Below are 22316 nucleotides of genomic sequence, written 5' to 3'. Positions count from 1 at the left end.
GTTTACAGTCAGTGCTACGACGAAAATTCTTATTAAAAAATTATAAAATAAATCATATGTTACCAGTCTTCCCCGGGGTACATTTGCAGTAGAAGGCACCAACGCGATCTATGCAAGTGGCCCCATTGAAGCAAGCCGCCCCGGCGCAGTCGTCGATGTTCACAGAACACTCTGGTCCGGTCCACCCGTTCACGCAGATACAGGAAAACCCGCCCACGGAGTTTGTGCATGTTGCCCCATTTTGGCAAACCAGTGGTCTGTTGATGAAAATTACATGATGAGTAGTCGAACTCAACAACTACAATTTTTTTTTCAGTTTCACAATCTTTCCCGTCCATAGCAGTGTAGGTAGGGGTAAAATAGTGTTAAGACAATCCGTTCCCCATTTTCCAAATTTTGGAGGCATTGCGTGTTGAGTTGCGGAACTGAACGCCGCGCTTTGCCTCGATACCAGAGCGAAGAAATGAAAATATTACTAAATTAAAATGAAAATATATATATATATAGGTACATAATTATTTTGTTTGTCAAAATATAACTCTGTAAAGTTTAAAATGAACCAGTAGAAGCCAAGATTAGAAAGATCAACCACAAATTCTTAGATTTTTAGTATTAATATAAAAATATGGATATATAAGTTTATGTTTTTTCCCCTTATTTTCTCTGAGGAAGGCTGTCTAGGAAAACTAAAATAAGATTTCTTGAAACTTCAACAGGAACGAGAGTTTTTTAAACTACGCAAAAGCAATTGCGAGGAATATTGTAATTTATATAAAAAATACAATATTTGCACGCACTCGAAATCCGAGCAGGTGTTGTTAAAATGTTATAATTTTATTTTGCGGTCGCAAATATTGATGGTTATGGGCCAATATAATTTTATGAAAATTTTAAAATATAAGTGAAGTATATTTAATTCGTCTTTATTAAGCATTTTTGGTTTCCGTGATTTTAGATGTTAAATTTATTTATATATAAATTATTACAAAGTTGATTTATATTTTCGCATGTACTAAAATCGCATCTTTACTCAATATTTTGACAAAAAATTCTTTAAAATTTATCGAAATAAAAAAATCTAGAAAATTGTAAATGATATAAATATTATAAATAGTGCTTTCTATATTAGGCAGAAAATAATGAACGGAGTGTCTTTACACCAGGATCCCTCTGCGTGCTATAAGCGGGATACAGCGTGAAGCTATTAAAAAAAAAGCTTCAAAACAAAGGGGTCACAGATAAAGTAAATCACAGTTTCACAATAGAGTCTCAAAGGCTAAGTTCGTAAAGGCGTGCCGTGGGCGCGTGCTTGCGCACACTATATCTGATCTTAGACCAGCTAAATTGCCAGTTACATTTGAAATGAATATAAAGTTAAAATTATTTATTATACAAAAAGATTCTTATCATAATACCTACATGTTATAAGTAGGTTAATAAATAGAATTGTTCATATAACTGTTAATTCAAATCCTATATCTTATAAAACAAAGTCGCTTTTTGTGTCTGTCTGAACTTTCTAACTCTTCTTCTTCTAAACCACCCAACGGATTTGAATGCGGTTTTCACCATTAGGTCGAGTATTTCTCAGGGAAGGTTTATATATAGTTTATTATTTGTACATTCTTATGTAAATTAACATAAATACGATAAATGTGTATAAAGTCCTACCCGCTGAGACATTTTGGCGCATGCGCTGCTTTAATGGTAAATACTACATGAAAAAAATGTACTGGAGTATTGTTCCTCATAATAAGATCTACAAAAAAGTCCGCGAGAGCATATTTTTATCTTTTAAGAATAACGTGTAGTGATCATATTTCTGTCTAAAAATAGTAATTTCAATATATTTTTTATTGTGAGGGATATTTTTCCATAATGGTATTAATCCTTATCCTTTAAAATATTTTATTAAATTTCTACGTTAAACGAAGATAAAATTTGCTTTTTAAACTATTTCGAAATTGCGAATAGTTTTAGAGAAAAACGCATTTAATTATTGACACATCACGCCGTTCACACATCAACTGTATCGAGTCAAGTTTCACTTATCCCTTACTCTCAGCATATAAATAAGTATATTAGTTACGTTGGCCATTTAATGTAGATCAAAACTGTCTTTTCTGTTTTTCATTTTAATAAGTACTTTAGAAGTTGTTACAATATCAAAAAATCCTTGCTGCGAAACGGGTCACCTCGACGTTTTGCTTATACAAGCGAGTCCGCCGCGCCCGCCTATACACATCGGTGGTTCAGTGGTAGAATGCTCGCCTGCCACGCGGGCAGCCCGGGTTTAATTCCCGGCCGATGCATTCTATTTAATTTTCGTCACAGGCAGCCACGTAGTGCTTGCTTTTCATCAGGGACAGAATACCCTCTTCAGCATTAACCACAAGCTCGAAAAAAAAAACCCGCCTGCCTCTATAGCAACGAAGATTTAGATGCGTTTGCACGTATTGGATAATTCGAGTTGAATGTATTATTTAATGTCATTTAACTATCTAAAAATAGTAATTTAAATATATTTTAATAAGTACTTGAAAAGATTAGTAGCACAGATTTAATATTACGGTACCTACTAAAAAATCCTTGCTGTGTAAAACAATTGGAAAATCCTTATTGAAACTACGAAAATGCGGGTTGCATTAGGGTTTAATTAATTTTCACATTATCTTAAGTGCTTTGCAAACATACATTATATGAATAATCCAGTAGTAAAAGCGGGCGAAGCCGCAATAGGGTCGCTAGTATTGTATAAAGTTAAGTTTAAAATACAAACAACAAATAGAATAATATACAATTAATACGCTAAAATCACGCTTTTCTATATCAAATATAAGTTATTAAAATGTTCTATGCTCATGTATAATTTTTTTTAAATGTTTAAAATTTTATTGTATGAACAAAAGAGTATGGACCATTTCTCTATAGTCATCACATTTAGATACTAAAAAAAAGTTGCGAAAACTGGCTTGAGATATACATAATGCGTACAAAAATAATGCTATATTAAAAAAAAAACAAAATATCCAATCAGAACCTAGCAATTTCAATGATTTACAGCTCTACAGAGGGCGACGCGACGTCGATAAATACATCCAGCTTTCAAAGGAGTTGTTAATCATATTGTGACTTTAAGCTTCAATTTCTTCACTCATAAGCGCTGTGTACTGTAGGTGATAGATGATGGTGTGGTTTTAAGAATACGCGTAGTTTTTACTAAGGTTATGGATTCTAACGGAGGAATCTTAAATCTAATGAAGACAGTTAAATAGATAAAAGTAAAAACGTAAATTCCCACATTTCCTAAAAAAAATTTAATTTGTGACAATATAAAACCACAGATGCACAAAGTCATTGATTACGACAGAGAGACGAGTCATAAAGCTCTAAAGCTTTTTAAAAAAAAACTCGAAGAAATGAAGTTCAGTGTCGCCACGGAAAGTTTCTGAATTTTTGCCGGAGAGAAGGAAACGGAGGGTTTTAACACTACGTTCCTACACCTACCTCTTCAATCCTATATAAAATTAAAGGAAAAGGTCTAGAACACGAATATTTGTCTTATATTATTGCTAATATTTCAATAACCTTTTTTTTACGGTAACATACCGTTATTATAATGTAGTAAAGTTCACATGACATTAATCACTTTACAATTTGTTATGGAGTTATTATATAAACATATAATTGTGTAAACATAAGTAAAAAAAAAAGATTTAACTATCTTAGCTTAAAATATATTTGAATTATATTTCTCTAACCAGTTTAATAAACAAAACAATTATAGCAGCGTATTATTAATATTCATAAACCGCTCTCATCTCCGAAATCGATCTTGGGTGTGATCTTGAGATGCCGTTTTCATTTAGAACTAAGACTCTAGTGTAGTATAGATTAGAAAATTAGTTTCCCTCGCTTCTTTTTTCAGCTTCTTTATTTGTGCTACCAGACCGAGGAATTTTAAATACTAAACAGCTCACTCGTCCCAATGGAAATCGAACCTACAACCAATATTCTCACAGCCTCGTGAAGATACAAAAAGATATACTAAAATAATCCCGATGCAATAAAGCCCAGTGGCACTGACCTCGACACGGAAGGCATTTGCCACAGCAGTCATCATCGTTAATCATACGTCGTTTCACCTAGCTAAAACTTACCTCTTCCTTTCCTATTACATTCACTTTAATAACTTTTTATATGACATACTGATTTTCATTTAAAATAATAGTGCCTATGAAGGTGCTAAATCAATTATATTTATTGAGAAAACTAGTGCTGTGCTCGCGGCTTTGCCCGTTTAGACTTCTTAAGCTTTCTCCTTGGATCACTGTGTGGAAAACCGCATTAAAATCTGTTTTGTTGATTTAAAGATCTCGGTCTATATTGAGTAGCGATTTTCTTTCGAAAAGAGATGGTCTATTTCAAGATAAGCTTCACGCTCTATCCCGCTCATACTAAGGTAGGCAGAAGGAACCTAGTGCTAAGGTACTCCGTCCCCCACTTTCCACTGAATTTCTTGAGACATTTTTTTTAAATAATGAAGCAAACGCTAAGGAATTCCATTACTCAATGTTTAGAATTACCAAACGGGTTACCCTCGTTTTTTTGAACAAAAAACTTTATAATTAATGTAAGAAATATGTATTTCTCTGCTTAAATAAAGAGAGTGTTGCAATTAGTGTTAAATCATTATATATTATAAGGTTACAATAAGTTACAATTCACGTAAATTGTTTTAAATACATAATTGTTTATAATAAAACATCGTTTACCTACAAAGTTGGACAATCATCTACAATAAATTTTAACTATCGCGAGTCAGAACTTCGTAATTTATTACTTTGTATCAATAATGTATGTACACACAACGTTTTACTTTAAAATTGTAAACTGGTTGCTTTTTCGTTAACGTTTTTTTATTAAAACTGAGTTTTAATGTGCCGGATGTTCATTAAAATAAAGATGCTTGTATGTGTGGATTATTAAAAAATAACATGATATTAATATTTGCAAATTTCAATTTGGTTTGGTGGAAAATGGGGGACAGAGTGGCCCAACATTAGGTTCCGTCTGCCTGCCCTGCTGTGTACAGAACACAGCGTAAAGCTGATTAATTATATTTTTTTTCTAAACTTTCAAAATAACTTTTCATCTGCTGTTTAATTTAATTAATTAAATTTCTGATATTAATATATCTACGAATATTCGAGTCAAAAGGATTGATTGACTTGACTTCGTGACAAGTAACATCCACATTTCAGTCCAATAAATTATGCCGAAACCAGTACAAGGCATCATAATATCTTATGTAGTCCACATAAGGTAAGAAGGTGTTCCATAAATGAATAAATCCTAGCATCTCTCGTGTCTGACAATCTCGAATTAAATTTACGATGGCTTAATACAGAAAATGTTTGAATTTCATGAAACATTTGCTGTCACGAATATGTATATTCATTGTTTAGAAAATCTTGTTTAGAAAGTCTTTTATTATAATAATTACTTCTCCAAAATACCTAAATATCTAAAATACTACTTATATACATCTCATACTATATATACTCATATACTTCCTTTTCTAAAGTGTCCTCAACATATTAAGATAGTTTAAATATAAGTAAAATTAAAACTTCTCTTCTTCTTCATCATCACCTAGAAGCATTGCATGTTGCAATAACGAAATTTAATATTTCACCAAGCACTATTATTTCATTTAACTAGAATTCTACATATAATCTGTTGAGTTTCTTGCCGGCTCTTCTCAGCAGAACTGCCTTCCGAACCGGTGGTAGCTCTTTGTTCATATGTTCATTCGACGATTCAAAAGTACTTATAATAATTACCTATTTGAATAAAGAATATTTTGAATTTGAATTTGAACCAAACCCGACCGTAAATACGACTTGAACACAGAACTACCTTCAAATGCTATTAATCAACAGCATCTACAACTTACAGTACAGAACGAACATCGACGTAGGTACATTTCGCATCTATTTCAATAAGGAACAATCTTCAAATGATTCGCCGACACAAGTATAGACGACCATAATTAATGGTTTAGAGATAACACCAATTTGAATGCCGATGGGCTACCGCTGTCAGTAACAAATGATTGCTGAGAAATATCGGTAATGGAGCTTTAAGATGTCATACACGTGCTGAGAGAAATTGTGTTTTTGGATAATAAAGGTAATAAGTCATGATTGTTTTAATGAATATCGCTTCTTTTTCTTTTGCCGGCAGGCATAGGCAGAGAAGAACTTGAAAAACTAAATTGTGCATATTATTATAATCGTATTATGCTGAGAATTCACAAAGAATCAGGTATATTCAAAATGCAATTATGTGATTTTTATATAATTAAATTAGTAAAACGTTATTTAAGTCCTTTTTGAAAAATGAGATTTACTTTTCTCCTTATCATTTCGATTGATAAAATTAATCTATCCTAGTTCAAATCTACGTTACGCATCCAAATTATCTTTTACCCTTTCGTTTCGTTCACTAAGCCTTTAAATGCCAACTTAACTGGCTTACCAATTCAATTTACTCCATCAGCTTCTGTACTTGAAATCAAAAATCCCCTTATCAGAACTTTAGCTTTCGGCTTCTCGTTTATTTCTATTAAGCCTTCCGTTACATAATTAACTTCAAGACGCGTACCGTTTTGGAGAAATAATAAATGAGTGTCGCTCATGAATAAACATGTCCGCTTTCTCGGTGTCGATTATTGGGGAATGTTTGTTTAAATGTGTTTTAATTGCTTCTACAGGATCTGTGTGTTTGTTCTTCACTTTGGTGTGAAGTATGAATAAATAAACACGGCTACTGTGAGTCTAGTGATACCTCTTATGATGATGAGGATGACTGTTAACCAACGCTAAGTAACGCTGTTTCGATAAATACGAGCATCTATATTTTTTTTAGGTTGGTAGAGAGAATCAGGGAATCTAGTGTTAAGACACTCTGTTCCCATTGACTCACTTTCAGTCGAATTCTGAAGACATTGCGTGTGTATATTTTATTTTCTAGAGTGGGAATCGAACTCACAACCTGTGGCGTTCACATGCTTGTGTTTCTACGCTACGACTGGTTTACTATTATATTAATGATGAATTAAATAAATCAATGTAATAATTAATTATGTTATTTTATTGTTTTATTCAATTTTCCTGTTATCATTATTTAATTAACTATTATAATTAATCTCAAATTGTTATTAACCATAAAAACCCATAACAAAACACAATTATTATCAATTTCAGTTCTTTCACCTACACTTAACGCTTTAGTATATTTGACTAAAGGTATCGCTTGATAAAATCAATTTATGTCGCTGTTATAAAACACTAAAACCTTTACGACGTCCAGATCTTCTAAAAGGCTGATATAAATAGTGGACCATAAAAATTTAATTGTTCCTTCAGCCTCAGGACTTTGGTTATTGAGGCTGATTTTAATCTAAAAAAACATACCAACACTTCGAATATCCAAGTTCTTTACACCTGGAGACTTTGGAGTACTTCCAAAACTTACAAGATTTGGAAATAATCCAAATCATCACACCTGGATGGATATCAGGAAAAAAGACCAAAAATTTTTTTAGTAACTCGATATTGCGCACCCATTTATCTGTAACGTTTTACGTGCGAGCGGGCCGGATAGGATAACATTATCCACTTGAAAACAGCGAAAAAATTAAAATATACCTTATCTCTGAAAGATAAAGTACAAAATCCTTTAAATTCATTTCGTTGTAAGCGCACTGTGAAATAAGAGTGGAGAAACTCGTAGTGGTTAAATGCGGTTCGACAGTTTTGTCCAATTTATAGCAATATCATCTTTATTATTGTGGACTTAAGGTTATTATTGTGTATCAAAAATTTATAAAGTTGCTATCGAGTTTTAAAATTTTAACGAGTTGTAGAATAACTGATTTGACAGTTAAAATTGAGGAAAGAAAAATATTTTTTATTATCATATTTATAGTGATAACTAATTATGATAATAATGTCAAATTTAACACAAAATATATCTATTTACATATAAAATCACATTCATAGTAGAGACCGCTGTCATCTATCTATATATATAAAATCGAAAGGTCACTCACTCATCACGAAATCTCAGAAACTACATGTGCTAGGAATCTCAAATTTTGCATAGGAGTTACTTATAGGACGTAGGTGCTCGCTAAGGCCGGAATTTGCAATATTCGACTTCTAAGGGATTGTTTTTGGGGTTGAAAGTTTGTATGAAACTTCATTACTACAAATGCTAGGAGTCACAATTTTGCATAGACGTCACTAGGACGTAGCCATGGAGACAGAAATTAATAATATCATAGTTCACGCGGGTAAAACCGCGAGCGGGCCGCTAGTACACTATATTTTTTTAAATTTTCCCTAAAAGGTGGGTAATGTGGAAAGATAAATAGGTTCTGTTTTTTCAGCTTTACGCTATACCTGAAACATCTGGGCACCTAATGTTTAGACACTCCCTTACCATTAGATAAAAACTATCTCCATCGTTCTTCTATACTAACTATCTATAGATATTTAATTATCTGTTTTCATATAACTGATTCCCCCAAATGGGAATCGAACCCACAACTCGCGTTTACAGTGAAGACACTGTACGACAACCGACATTTAAATAAAAAAAAAGTACTAACAGCAATAATTATAACGTACTAAGTTGATATTAACGAAGTTGATTGAAGCCGCGTGTATGTGTATGTATGTCAGTCAAACTTGTTTCGGCATTCCGGTGGCTGTGTTCATGAGAAACTGCAGATTCACATCTTATATATATATATTGTGATACAATTTACAATTTTCAATACATATCCTCGATTTTAAATTGATCGTTTATTGATTTGACAGGAAGTACACTAATGATTTTACTTTTTTTTTGTTATACACAAAAATCGTGATGTATCTATTGCATTTTTGTATGGGAACTTAGATACGGAATACTCAATTCTCCACTTTTTACTAATTAAGAATCCCAGATAGCACGGTAGACAGAGGGAAACTAGTGTTTAGATACTCCCTTCTCAACTTTCCACTAAATCAAAGCCGAGCTTTTGCCTTGGTGCATAGCATAGCGAGGAAACGAAAATATTGATAAATAATAATTCATTTCCCCGAGTGGGATTCGAACCCAAAACCGTCCCCCCCTCACGCCACGACGACCTCGAACAATAATTATTAAACTCATTATAAACCTGTCACTAAGACTCATATATCAAAAAAATCATAATTGACTCATTTAGTATAATAATTATAATATATTTTTTTGTTATATTTCCCATATTATCATTTAATTGACATTTAGTACGTGATCGTTTTTATTGATCGCTCCCATACTTTCATGTTTGGCGAACTTTTTGGTGGCAATCGATTTTCAATTAGCCCCATATTAAAGTGTTTATTTGTCCAATTACATCTAATATAGGTATAATGATTTTGTTACCATATAAGGCATCTAGATGGTTTCTTTCATCGCAAAATCGATCCTTAATAAGGAGGTATCTCTTTAGAAAGTAAAATGAACTAAAGTCATTTGTCCTGCAGCAGGTGCGTCGCCTTTAGGAGATGTTATGTACAAATTTAATTGATGAAATAAATTTTATTTCACATATATTATACAGCAATTTAAACTACTTTGTAATGGAATAAAACATTAATGATTTTTTTACCCGTAAGTACTTTATTTTGCTTTTTTCATAACTAGTTATAGGAAAAGTAGCGGGTATTGCATAAATAAATTATTTTTTTTTGATATAACTTGGCTTAATTATGTTATATTTATTAATACTTCAATTCAAGTGATTGATAATAAAATAATATCGATTTAATTTTACTTGATAAAACGCAACCTTATTGTTAGACCAGTCAGTCAGTACTGTCAGACTAGTGTCCTACAGACGTATGACTAACAATACTGACAATTACCAAATAACAAAAACGAAACAATTAAATATATTAAAAAAAAACGATAACTTACCTTAAAGCACATTCATCGACGTCAGTCTCACAGAGGGTGCCAGTGTAAGTGGGGGGGCACTCGCAGGTGTAGGAATTGAGACCGTCCAGACAAGTGGCGCCGTTTTGACAGAGGTGACCGGGGCAGTCGTCGATGTCTATTTCACAGTTCTGACCGCGATATCCTGGGGAAAAAGTATTATTATAAATCTTATATTTTAGATAATTCATTAAATATGTTTAGCACAAAACTGGGTAACAGAGCACAAAACAGAGGAAACCTAATGCTAAGTCACTCCGCTTCTCACTTTTCGCTGAATTTTTCCAGGCATTGCGTGTTGTACGGCCAAATTCGGCGAAAATATTCCTCGAGTGGAAATCAAACCGACAACCTACGAGTGCGTTTATAGTCACACGACTACGCCAGACTAATACAATAAAATCGAAAGGTCACTCACTCATCACGAAATCTCAGAAACTACATGTGTTAGGAATCTCAAATTTTGTATAGGAGTTTCTTATAGGACGTAGGTGCTCGCTAAGACGGGAATTTGCAATATTCGACTTCTAAGGGGTTGTTTTTGGGGTCGAAAGTTTGTAAGAAACTTCGTTACTACAAATGCTAGGAGTCTCAAATTTTGCATAGACGTCACTAGGACGTGGAGACAGAAATTAATAATAACATAGTTCACGCGGGTGAAACCGCGAGCGGGCCGCTAGTAAATCATAAAATCAACATCACAGTTTTGAAATTTCATTTGCCATACAACGGAGCTACACATATACTATTAGCAAGTACAGCAAGCTACCTTCATTAGCCCCATGGTTCCCACGCACATGTGTGTATGGGAAAACATTTAAATCTATCGTTAAGTTAGGAAAAAAATATGACGTCAATACGAAGGAGTATGGATGTTTATAGTAAAATTATTTATAGAATATTAGAGACTCAAGCGCTGCTTCGCTTGCTTATACTAAATTTTATGAATGATAAACATATTTTTTGAATTAAAAAAATATTCTGTGTTTAGTCTAATACCTCTTAAAATATGTGTTTAAAGTTTCATGATAATCGGTAGAGTATATTTGGCGTGAAAGCGTAAAAAACAAATTTACATTCACATTTATAATATTAGTAAATAAGTATGATTATATACTAAATAAGAACAAGGGTTGCTATATTAAATGGTTTTTTTTTGTTATTATTAGTTGCGGAACTCAACGCCGCGCTTTATCTTGTTGCCAGAGCGAAGAAATAAAAATATTAATAAATAATAATTGATTTCTTATTAATAATCTTTAAAAAATTATACGTTCTAATCACCCACAAATATTAGTAAATAATCATCAAAATCATATTAAAATTGAATAATTCGACAACATAAATGAATATTAAAATAGTTGACATTATTTATACAGAATAAGCTCAAAGTTTGTATTAGAAAAGCTTAGAAACGAGCTTTTGACAATGTTATTAACATAATGTTGTGTGAGAAGGTATCCGCCCTTCTTCCCATACATATGGAGATATAATTAAAACACGGAAGCTAAACGGAATTGTGATTCAGTTGAGGAATATCTGTTTACGTTGATGAGAGCGAGGAATTCATTCCTCAAAGTGGGAATCGAACCCATAGCATTCGCGATTACAGTCTGCCTGTGCCAATCCCCAACGGCTGAAAACATGTTAAACGTTTCCAAAAATAGTCAAAAACTGTAAAATGCAGTGTTTGAACTCTAGTTTCTATAAAAAAGAGAGAACATGGAAAAAAAAAATGGAATCTTCATCTCCATATTTAAGATCTAGGGCTGCCTCTCCAAACTCGTATTTTAATTGATCGTAAAACAAGTTCAGAGTAATTGAAGTTAATAAAATATATTTTCGTTTGCATTAACACATACTTTTCAATTGGTAATTGGAGCAACTATTATTTTTAACGGTTTTAGTTGATTTGGTCTACTTGGCGAGTAATTTATAACTAACATGTTTTTTTAACTACTTTTTTTACTAATGATAATCATTCGTTTTACAACTATTTATTGATAATAGTAAATAGTTTTTTTTACTAAAGTTCAGATTTAAATGGAATTTTCTACTACATATGCTTCACGCTGTATGGTATCTCGCATATAGCAGGGTAGATAACGGAACCAGTGTTATGACACTATTCCCTACTTTCCGCCTAATTATTATCGAGACATTGTGTGTTGAGCGTAATTAAATAATAATAAATGCATAATTATATAATTGTCAAAGCGCAGTGAAGAATAGGGAACGGAATTGTCTTAATGAAACGAACGAACGAACACTAGATTCCCTAATTGCCCATTTTCCCTAACGTCATAATAAAGTAAATAATATTTTTGTACATCTGTTTCATATTCGTTCTGTAAGAGAGCAAGGACCTAATTTATGTATAATATTAAATAATATTAATGAGCAACACGTGACAAAAGAACTCGTGTTTCTTAAAGTCCGTTGACCTTCGGTCTAACATGTTTTTGTACAGAATTATCCTTTTATTATTAAAAGAATAATTTCATATTATAACTTTAAATTTAAGTATATTTTTGTTAAGAAAAGATTCTCACTCAAGGAAATGAATTATTTTTATGTGTGGAACTGAGTATCGTAGCACTAGGTTCCCTCTGCCTCTCTGTTATACAGCGTGAAGCTTTATTATAAAGCAATTAAAGTTCTTTATTATCCCATGATAGTATATGATACAGGCAGAATATAACCCCAATAAGATTTGGACCAAGAACCTTAATAAAAAATTTGTAAACTACATACATACATAGACGGACACCCAGACAACTTTCTATAATAATTTCTAATACCTAAATAAAACATGCTAGCAAAAATCCACCAAAAGCGATTTAACTATAATGTCGGCCATTTATAGTGCAAAGGCGAAACGCGTCATTAGATAAATATTAGTAATTTACAAAAATTACTATGTTTCTACACTTAATATTCGAAACATTCTAGCTTTAACAATCTATAATAATATAACGAAATTAAAGAATTTGTTTGTTTGTTTGTTTGAATTAACGTTGCGTTGGATTTAGGAAATGTTTTTCTTTTATATCAGCTTCACGCTGTATCACGCATACAGCAGGTTAGGCAGAGGGAACCTAGTGTCAAATTTTTGAGACATTCTGTGTTAAATGGCACTCAATGCTGGGCTTTTATATATGTTTTTTTTTCTAATATAATAGTCACATTAATGAGGAAGAAGGCATTTAGGCTATCTCATATTAGTTCTTAATTAGCCTAAAATGGTCGATACGGCGTTAAGTTACGTGTATGTATCTAATAAAAAAAACGCTTCCGTTCCATTACTGAGTGAGTTATGGACAATATAAAGCAAAAATTACTACATTTACAAGGATATGTAATGTAGACTCCTTAACCTTCTCCTACCCTACGTAGAGAAGCACTAAAAAAGAGATTTTAGTATGAGAATTTTTCATATTCCACGCAAACCAAGTCGCAGGCGAAAACTAGTGAAGAATATAATACTTATAAAGTAGGGTGAGAGTCTTACGTCATCTCTAGGTGGACCAATTCGCACATCTCTAGTTCGTTAGCGTTACGGAACACACTCTAGAGTAATATTTATTTTATTTCTTAGTGAAATCAGGTTTTTGCAATCGCCATTATATTAAATTTTTATTGTAGAGCCAATTCTATGTAATTTTTAGTTATAATAATTTGAATTTCTTCATCTTGAATAGTTTTTAGAATGTACGATTGTAAATATAGTTTATGGTATAGTTAAATGTTTTGCTCTTTTATAAGATGTGTTACGTTACTTACATTTTTCATACGAAATAACGTTTTTGTGATTGTTATTAATAAAATAATAAACATAAATGCCTTATATGTACTGTAATCATGAAAATTAATAGTAATACCCTCATACTGTATTTCGCTTGTAGCAAGGTGAACAAAGGGAACCTAGAGTTAAAATTGTCTCGAAACTTTATATACTTACCAGAAAGAGTGAAAATAATTAATTACCCCAAGTTGGAATCGAACCCACAACGTTGGCCTCTTAATAGACATTAGTTAATAATTTAGTAAGTACATAATAAATTTTAAATGCAATTAAGTCATAAATTTAATATTTAATGTTAATGAGCCGACACATACAGTTTAGGTTTAAATCCGTCAAAGCGTACCGTTCCATGCAACATGTGGCCTCAAGTGTGGGAATTATGTAGTGTATGAGATCACTTACACTAAAATGTATGACTCATTAAAATTTTGGAATTTATAATAAAAAATGTCTATTGTAATAGTTGTGAATAGAAAATTTTATTTAAGAAAATCGCTATAGAATAAATATAATTCTTATAGATGAACTACCAAAATAAGATAACAGCAACTATTTTGTATAATTTCTGAAATACCAGGCTAAGAAAATGGAAATAGTATCTAGGGAGTTTAGGGAGTGTAGGGGACCTTTTAGAGGATTTAATAAAATTCATATTAAAACGAGGAAAGACAGAAGAACGAACGACAATACAAAAAAAACTCCTATTAAAAGTTATAGTTTTAGATAATAATAATAAATTAAGAAAAATATATACACAAGTAATTGTAATATTAACACTCATAGCAAAGATCATAGTTCGTTTTCTCCCACATAATTTTAGCTAAGTATTTCGCAAAGTAATCATAGACTTTAATAGTGTTGGTTCAGATCGCCGACGTTATGTAAATCATTCGGCCAATTTATCGACGGATCTATATTATACTAGACCAGGCATAGACTACAGTACTCCAAAAAATATATATATATATAATTTAAAAATATGTTATTTGGATATGTATTTAATGGGAACATAGTTTAACATTAGGTTCCCAGGTTCCTTGTGCATACCCTGCTATGTACAGGATAGAACGTGAAGTTAACATTGATTGCTTTAAATAACCCGTTACACCTTAACTGGTAAAACTTAAAATCTGTGACACAAAAACAGTTATTCAAAATGCCCTTTCTCATATAAAAGTATGAGAAACTAATGTTAACAATAGAAAAAATATATATATAATAACCCGTTGCGTGTCTACGTGTTTACGATGCCAGTCTTTACGCCCGCGGCGGCCACGACCATAAACTATCGGGTAATAAATATAAATAAGAATATTTATGCTTCGGTCAGTTTGTACGTCTGTATGTAAGTACATTGTGCTAATGTTCAAAATGTATAGAGAAATAATAAATTTGAAAGTATAGCATGCGTGAAACACGGCTTGTTGTGAACATGGTTTCATTGTGATGTAAAGGGTTAAGGTCGTAAATTATTATGAAAGTAAGCTTATAAATTATTTAATCAACGATCCAGTCGATGTTAGACTGTATGAGTTACGACGGTCTATTTTTAGTCAGGTTCACGGTGTATCCCGCACACAGCAGGGTAGGCAGAGGGAACCTCGTGTTAAAATACACCGCTCCCCACATTCCGCCGAATTAAATTGAAGAGAGTAACTTCAAATATAAAACACTAACTTTACTAATTCAATTTTTTCTTTTGTACAAATTCAAAGTATTGACAAAGTTCAAGGTTAATTCGGATTCGAATTAACCTAACTTTTTCTTAAAAATTAGAGACGTCTTGGGTGGCGGTACCCAAAATCGAATTTAGACTTAAAAGCTTACATTTAAGTTTAATATCAATCGTCACATACCATTAAAACTAGCACTAATAGCGAAGTGGTGATAACATCGAGATAGCAAAGTAAATGTTCACGTGTCAGAGTTCAAAACCAGAATAGTGACAAGAGTAGAAATTATTACACCCACTATATATGAGACCCGCGAGAAAACTAACAATTTATGTGTAAAGCTCGAGCAGAATGAGAATTAGGTTCGATTCTTATCATTCGGTTTCAAATTTAAATTTATTGGTTTTTTAATCGAATTAATTTTGATATTTTTTTGTAATGTCTTATCTATGAGACGTGAACAAATTTATTCTCGTTGTTAAAGCACAGTAGGTGCAGTCGATGGTTGCGGGTTCGATAGCATATACGTTTAACTAATTTGTAATAAATTTATATAATAAAATATTGTATGCATTATCGCTTTGCAAATGAACTCTTAAATTAAATAATAATTAATTATCCCAATAGCTAGAAAAATATACACTAAAAAGGAATCATATTGTATGTCCGGGAATAAATGGAAATCTATAAATGGAAACGAAATGCCTTAACACAAAGTTCCCAGGTTCCCTCTACATCCCCTTCTATGTGCGGAATACGGCGTGAAACAAAAAAAAATAATTATACTAATTAGGACAATATCTAAAATAGCATACCAACACTAAAAAGGAGTCAAATCCTATCTAGGTCTACGTAAGTAAGCGTGACTCAGAAGTAAAGGCACATTGCCGGCAAGTGCCCACTCAACACCGTTTCGCTCTTAAACTTGATAAATTAATGATGCCAGCGAACGATTGGCCGGAGATTAACTAATTTTCTCTATTAAAAGCTTAGAATGCCGATCTTGTTTCATAATTATGTGTTAAGGTTAGTTTTTGACGATTGAACTTGGCTAGTATATAATCATGTTAAATATATTATAGTAAGTAGGTAGTGCTTTTGGTCTTTACAATATTTACTATCTTTCATATAAGCTCAAACCAGCTTTTTACACAATCTAAACTAAAAATTATCTAGTATTTTTTAACAAAAATAAGCAAACTCACCTGTAGGACAATCGCACTCATATCTCAACGGGTCCAATTGAGTGCACCTCCCACCATGCAAACACGGAGAGGGTTCACAAGGCACATACTCCGTATCACAATCTCTTCCAGTGTACCCAGGCTCACAAACACAAGTGTACGACCCGTGGGTGTTGAAACATCTTCCATGGTGACAAGGACCAGAACCACTTGAACACTCGAAGACATCTTCAGTACATCTGGCGCCAGTGAAACCTGGTGGGCATGCGCATGAGTAGCCGGCGGCTGTGGTGTTGTCAGCTACGCATCTTCCTCCGTTTCGGCAAGGTTGCGAAGCGCAGTGGTCCTCGTGGGAGCATTCTTCACCTGGTGATGAAAGGATTTTTTTGTTAATTTTGTTAATATAAAATGTACGGTAAAATATCTAATTAAAAAAGTAAATTTGAATATGTTTTAGTGAAATATTAATCATAATATGAAGTCAGTCAGTGTGTCATGAGTTCAATTTCCTCTCGTGGAATGAAGTATTTTCATTTCATCTCTAAAATTGTACAGTGCACGGGGAACGGAGTGTTTTAACACTAGACTCTCTCTGCTTACTCTATTATATGAAGAGTGAAGCTAGAAAAACGTATTAGGTACATTTGTTTTTTCTTTTAAACACCTTAACGGACATTCTTTATTTAAAGATACTCGTACAAATTAACATATTTTAATTTGTAATCCTGAAAATGATACTAATGAGATATATTGGTTTGACGAATGATCAATAAAAAGTAGATTCATCGCTTAATTAAGAGATGCCTTAGAAGTAGAACTAGTTTATTCACACTTATGTTAATTAGTTTAGAATTTTAAATTATGTGAAACTATTTAATATATCCTTTGGATAGAATTAATAATGTTCTACTGGCAAACAAAGATCAGCCTTAATATAATCTTAAAAATACTTACTTTTATACCAATCCTCGAAAATGTTAAACAAAATTTACTAGAAATATCATGTCAAAAATAGTTATTAAGAAAAATGTCTAATTTTGCTTTGTCTTCTCTACCAGACAGCGAGGAAACGAAAATAATTCATTCTCCTGAGCAGGAATTGAACCCTGTACTGGTAGAATATCCATAGATCCCGAAGCAGTACACAATAAATGACTAAGTATAAGTTCCAGGACAGACCAAATTCGTCATCAATTAATTGAAATGCCTAGCTGAGTAATAAACTTGCGTTAAACATGTGGAATGTGGTTCATTGGTGGAACGAGCTCAATTGATGTTGTACTTAAGATTTTTATTATGGTATTTTTTTTTATATTTTATATTTAATTTTCAATTATATTATTTGGAATTTAATTTATTATTATATAGCGAAATACATATTATTCTTAAGGTTTTGTAATTAAAAGTAGTTTAAATTTAAGTGAATTTTGTCGATACTTAAATATCCTAGTTATTTAAAGGCCTCAATAGGTAGTAGATATATTTGATACTTGTTTAAACATGTTTAAAATTTTATTCGGCCTAGGACTCATTTTTTTTTTGAAAACGTTTTAAATTAAAATGTGGTGCTTTCGAATTTGCGTTTTTTGGAAAATGAGAAATTTATTATCTTATTTAACTTATATCTTAAGGTATTCTTAATTATATTCGACTGGGTATTATATTTATAAAAATATTAATATTTTTTTATAAACACATAAGATAAGCTTTATCATAAGCTTCAATATCTTACATCTCAATCTCTAATATCGAAATATTTAAATGAAAATATCAAGATTATACACTTCGATAACAACAAAATGTCTGTAGAGTGGAAGCTTTCATATTTGAAATTCAAATTGCAGAATATCTTTACATCACCGTTCTGACGATCCTTTATTTCAAGAAAATCACTTTTTTAGTAATAAAATGTATTTAATAAGTGCGAAAATGTTTACTCTTTATTTAGAGTCTCACGATGCTAATGCCGTAAATAGCAGGGCAGAGGGAAACTAGTGTTCGGTCACTCCGTTCCCCAAAAAAACGCCCAAATTTCGAAACATGCGTTGAGTAGCAGAACTCAACACCACGCTTGTCAGCATAGCAAGAAAGAAAGCGCGAGAGAGAATTGAACCCGCCACTCTCTACACTCCATCCTATTATATACAAATAATGTAAAAACACAATAATATAAAAGGAAACATAAATTGCTTCACTTTCTCCTATATCCGTTGTAATATTTAGTGCCAACTCTTAAATCATGCGATGCTTGTACTCATGTAGCAATTGTCAAAATTATACAAAGGCGAATGAGAAAAATGAAAGTGACGTTTCAACAATTAGTCCACATAATAATATGTTATTAGGTTTGTTTAAAAATATATTGTGATTTCTTTGTGTATATATTTATTTATGAAAAATATACTTTTTTATCTTCACGCTGGGTAGAGGGAACCTAGTGTTAGAACACTTAATTTTCTACTCTCCGTCGTATTTTCGAATAAGTCTTGAGTCGTGAAACTCAGAATAGGCTTGTATTTTTAGCAGAGCGAGGAAATGTAAATAATTAATTTTCCCGAGTGGGAATCGAACCCACAAACGCCGCGATTATTATTGGCCTCATCTTTCTGTACACTAATAAAATTTCAAAATGGCAATTTTTCTTTTCACTATTTATTAAAATTTCACAGAAATTTTAAATGCCGAGACAAAAATTGAAAGCTCAATTTTTAATTGCAGTTAAAGCTTGTTACCATATTAGGTAATTGATAACAAAATTGTGTGTAACCAAATCAATTTAACCGCGAATTTGAACTTTATTGCACCGTAATAAAGTACAGTAACTCCGTACTGGTAATAAAAGGTTAAATTGAAAGGAAATGCTAATAGTTAAGACAACTTTCAAAATTTATAGGTTCCAGTTTTACATCTGAAATTGATGTTTTTGTAACAGGATGTACCTAAGTATATATTAAAAGTGCCATAATTCACTTGTCTATTTAATTGAGTTATCTTAAGTAGTAAGTTCGGTTCTCGACTGATGTTATTTAAAAAGCCTTTGTTATGAAAACATTTTAATTTTATTTTAATTTATTCTTGTAACATATCGAAACCTTCAAAATTTGACATGACGAAGATGTGAAGCTTCAATGACGTAATATGGTATTTTATCCTTTTTTACTCATTATAAGTAACCACCGATTTTAAATATATTTTCAATTCACAATTGAAATTCCTTAAAAATTTTCATTTACACCAATAATTCAGTTTCTCTATCTATATATATAAAATCGAAAGGTCACTCACTCATCACGAAATCTCAGAAACTACAAGTGCTAGGAATCTCAAATTTTGCATAGGAGTTACTTATAGGACGTAGGTGCTCGCTAAGACGGGAATTTGCAATATTCGACTTCTAAGGGGTTGTTTTTGGGGTCGAAAGTTTGTATGAAACTTCGTTACTACAAATGCTAGGAGTCTCAAATTTTGCATAGACGTCACTAGGACGTAGTCATGGAAACAGAAATTAATAATAACATAGTTCACGCGGGTGTAACCGCGAGCGGGCCGCTAGTACTAATATATGAATGTTATAAGCATAACATATAACTTCTACTATATTTTTCTTTATTACCAATGACGATATGACATCATACAGCAATAAAGGCAATATTGAATGAGATTCCAGCATCACAAAGCCTAATTAAAACTATAGTTCCGCAATTTATTCATAACTCACCCAACAACACCTGTTGTGTGGAACAACAGTCATCTATATATATAAAATCGAAAGGTCACTCACTCATCACGAAATCTCAGAAACTACATGTGTTAGGAATCTCAAATTTTGCATAGGAGTTACTTATAGGACGTAGGTGCTCGCTAAGACGGGAATTTGTAATATTTGACTTCTAAGGGGTTGTTTTTGGGGTCGAAAGTTTGTATGAAACTTCGTTACTACAAATGCTAGGAGTCTCAAATTTTGCATAGACGTCACTAGGACGTAGCCATGGAGACAGAAATAATAACATAGTTCACGCGGGTGTAACCGCGAGCAGGCCGCTAGTTTCTGTATATAGGAATTATCTAATGAGTATCTAATAAGGATTCGTCAGAGCTATCTCATATTAAAGATTAATAAACGTAGCCATATTTCAAAGGAGAACACTATTATGCTGTCATATAAAGATTTATTGGTATTGCCAGCGAATATACCACCTTGATAGCGAGTGTGTCCAATCTATTCGGATATGAAAAGATGGTTTATTAAGTTTGAATTATGTTTCTGTGATGGAGAATGCATAATATTTGCATAATCGAAGTTGAGAATAATATTGTACTATGTATGTAATGCAATTTTTGCTTCTCATTGTTGCACTGATCAAGTTTTGTATCAGTTTATTATAGTAAGGTGATATATAATGAGAAACGTAAACTTTTACTTAATTTTCCAAGAAAGAATCCAAATGATTTTCATTGGACGAAAATAAGCTTAAAGAAACGAACGTAACTTATTATAATTTTTTGTAAAAATCTTTTCTATATAAAAAAAAATGTATATATCTAGCGTTAAAACACTCCGTTCTCCATTTTCCGCTAACATTGCGTGTTAAGTGATAGAACTCAACGCCGCACTTTGCCTCAAAGCGAAGAAATTAAATATAAAATATTCCGTTACCTCGAGTGGAATCGAACCCACAACCAGTCGTGTTTGCAGTCACATTTGAGAACATTTTGCACAACCCGCTATAGTCTCACTTAAAATCTTTTCTATATCAAGCAATAGCGAAACAAATCTAAATGAATCATCACAAATAATTCAACAATGAATACCTGTATAGCCTGGCGGACAATCGCACTCGTAAGTATGTAATGACGTCAGCCGGCACGTAGCTCCGTTCAGACAGGGTGCTGAGTCGCAAGCAGCCGGTACCCTTATCTCGCATAGAGAGGCACTAAACCCTAGAGGGCAGTCGCAGGCGAAAGAGGGAGGTGCTCCTCCTGCCCCCGGACGTACCCTGCATGAACCCCCGTTCTGACACCTCGGACTTGATTCGCTGTGGCAAGGGTTCAGGTGTTGGCAGAATTCGCCTGCGTATCTTGATGTGCAACTGTAACAAAGAATTTATTTGGTTAATATTATCCTATCCTATATCTTATAAAACAAAGTCGCTTTTCGTGTCTGTCTGAACTTTCTAACTCTTCTTCTTCTAAACCACCCAACGGATTTTGTTGCGGTTTTCACCATTAGGTCGAGTATTTTTCAGGGAAGGTTTATATATAGTTTATTATTTATACATTCTTATGTAAATTAACATAAATACGATAAATGTGTCTAAAGTCCTACCCGTTGAGACACTTTTGCGCATGCGCTGCTTTAATGGTAAGTACTACATGAAAAAAATGTATTGGAGTATTGTTCCCCTTAATAATATCTACAAAAAAGTCCGCGAGAGCATATTTTTATCTTTTAAGGATAACGTGTAGTGATCACATTTCTGTCTAAAAATAGTTATTTCAAGATACTTTTTATTGTGAGGGATATTTTTCCATAATGGTATTAATCCTTATCCTTTAAAATACTTTATTGATTTTCTACGTAAAACGAAGATAAAATTTGCTTTTTACATTATTTCGAAA

The 22316-nt window shown here is 32.4% G+C and overlaps 1 protein-coding gene across 1 annotated transcript in view; it reads right to left on the bottom strand.

Moving 5' to 3' along the window:
* The window catches only part of N (neurogenic locus Notch protein), a 125454-nt gene that overhangs the window by 23148 nt on the left and 79990 nt on the right, over nt 1-22316 (bottom strand). Inside the window, exons 3-6 of the mRNA XM_085192409.1 lie at nt 21510-21787; nt 16719-17063; nt 10018-10180; nt 64-257 (exon numbers count right to left, since the gene is read on the bottom strand). Of these exons, the coding sequence (XP_085048535.1) occupies nt 64-257; nt 10018-10180; nt 16719-17063; nt 21510-21787 (980 nt within the window). The remainder of the gene's footprint in view (nt 1-63; nt 258-10017; nt 10181-16718; nt 17064-21509; nt 21788-22316) is intronic.

Source organism: Heliconius melpomene, chromosome 11, assembly GCF_056956725.1.
Source record: "Heliconius melpomene rosina isolate 202511_hmr_F chromosome 11, ASM5695672v1, whole genome shotgun sequence".
Classification (NCBI taxonomy): domain Eukaryota; kingdom Metazoa; phylum Arthropoda; class Insecta; order Lepidoptera; family Nymphalidae; genus Heliconius; species Heliconius melpomene.
The sequence above is the reverse complement of the archived record's forward strand: the minus strand, read 5'-3'. Positions and strand labels throughout refer to the sequence as shown.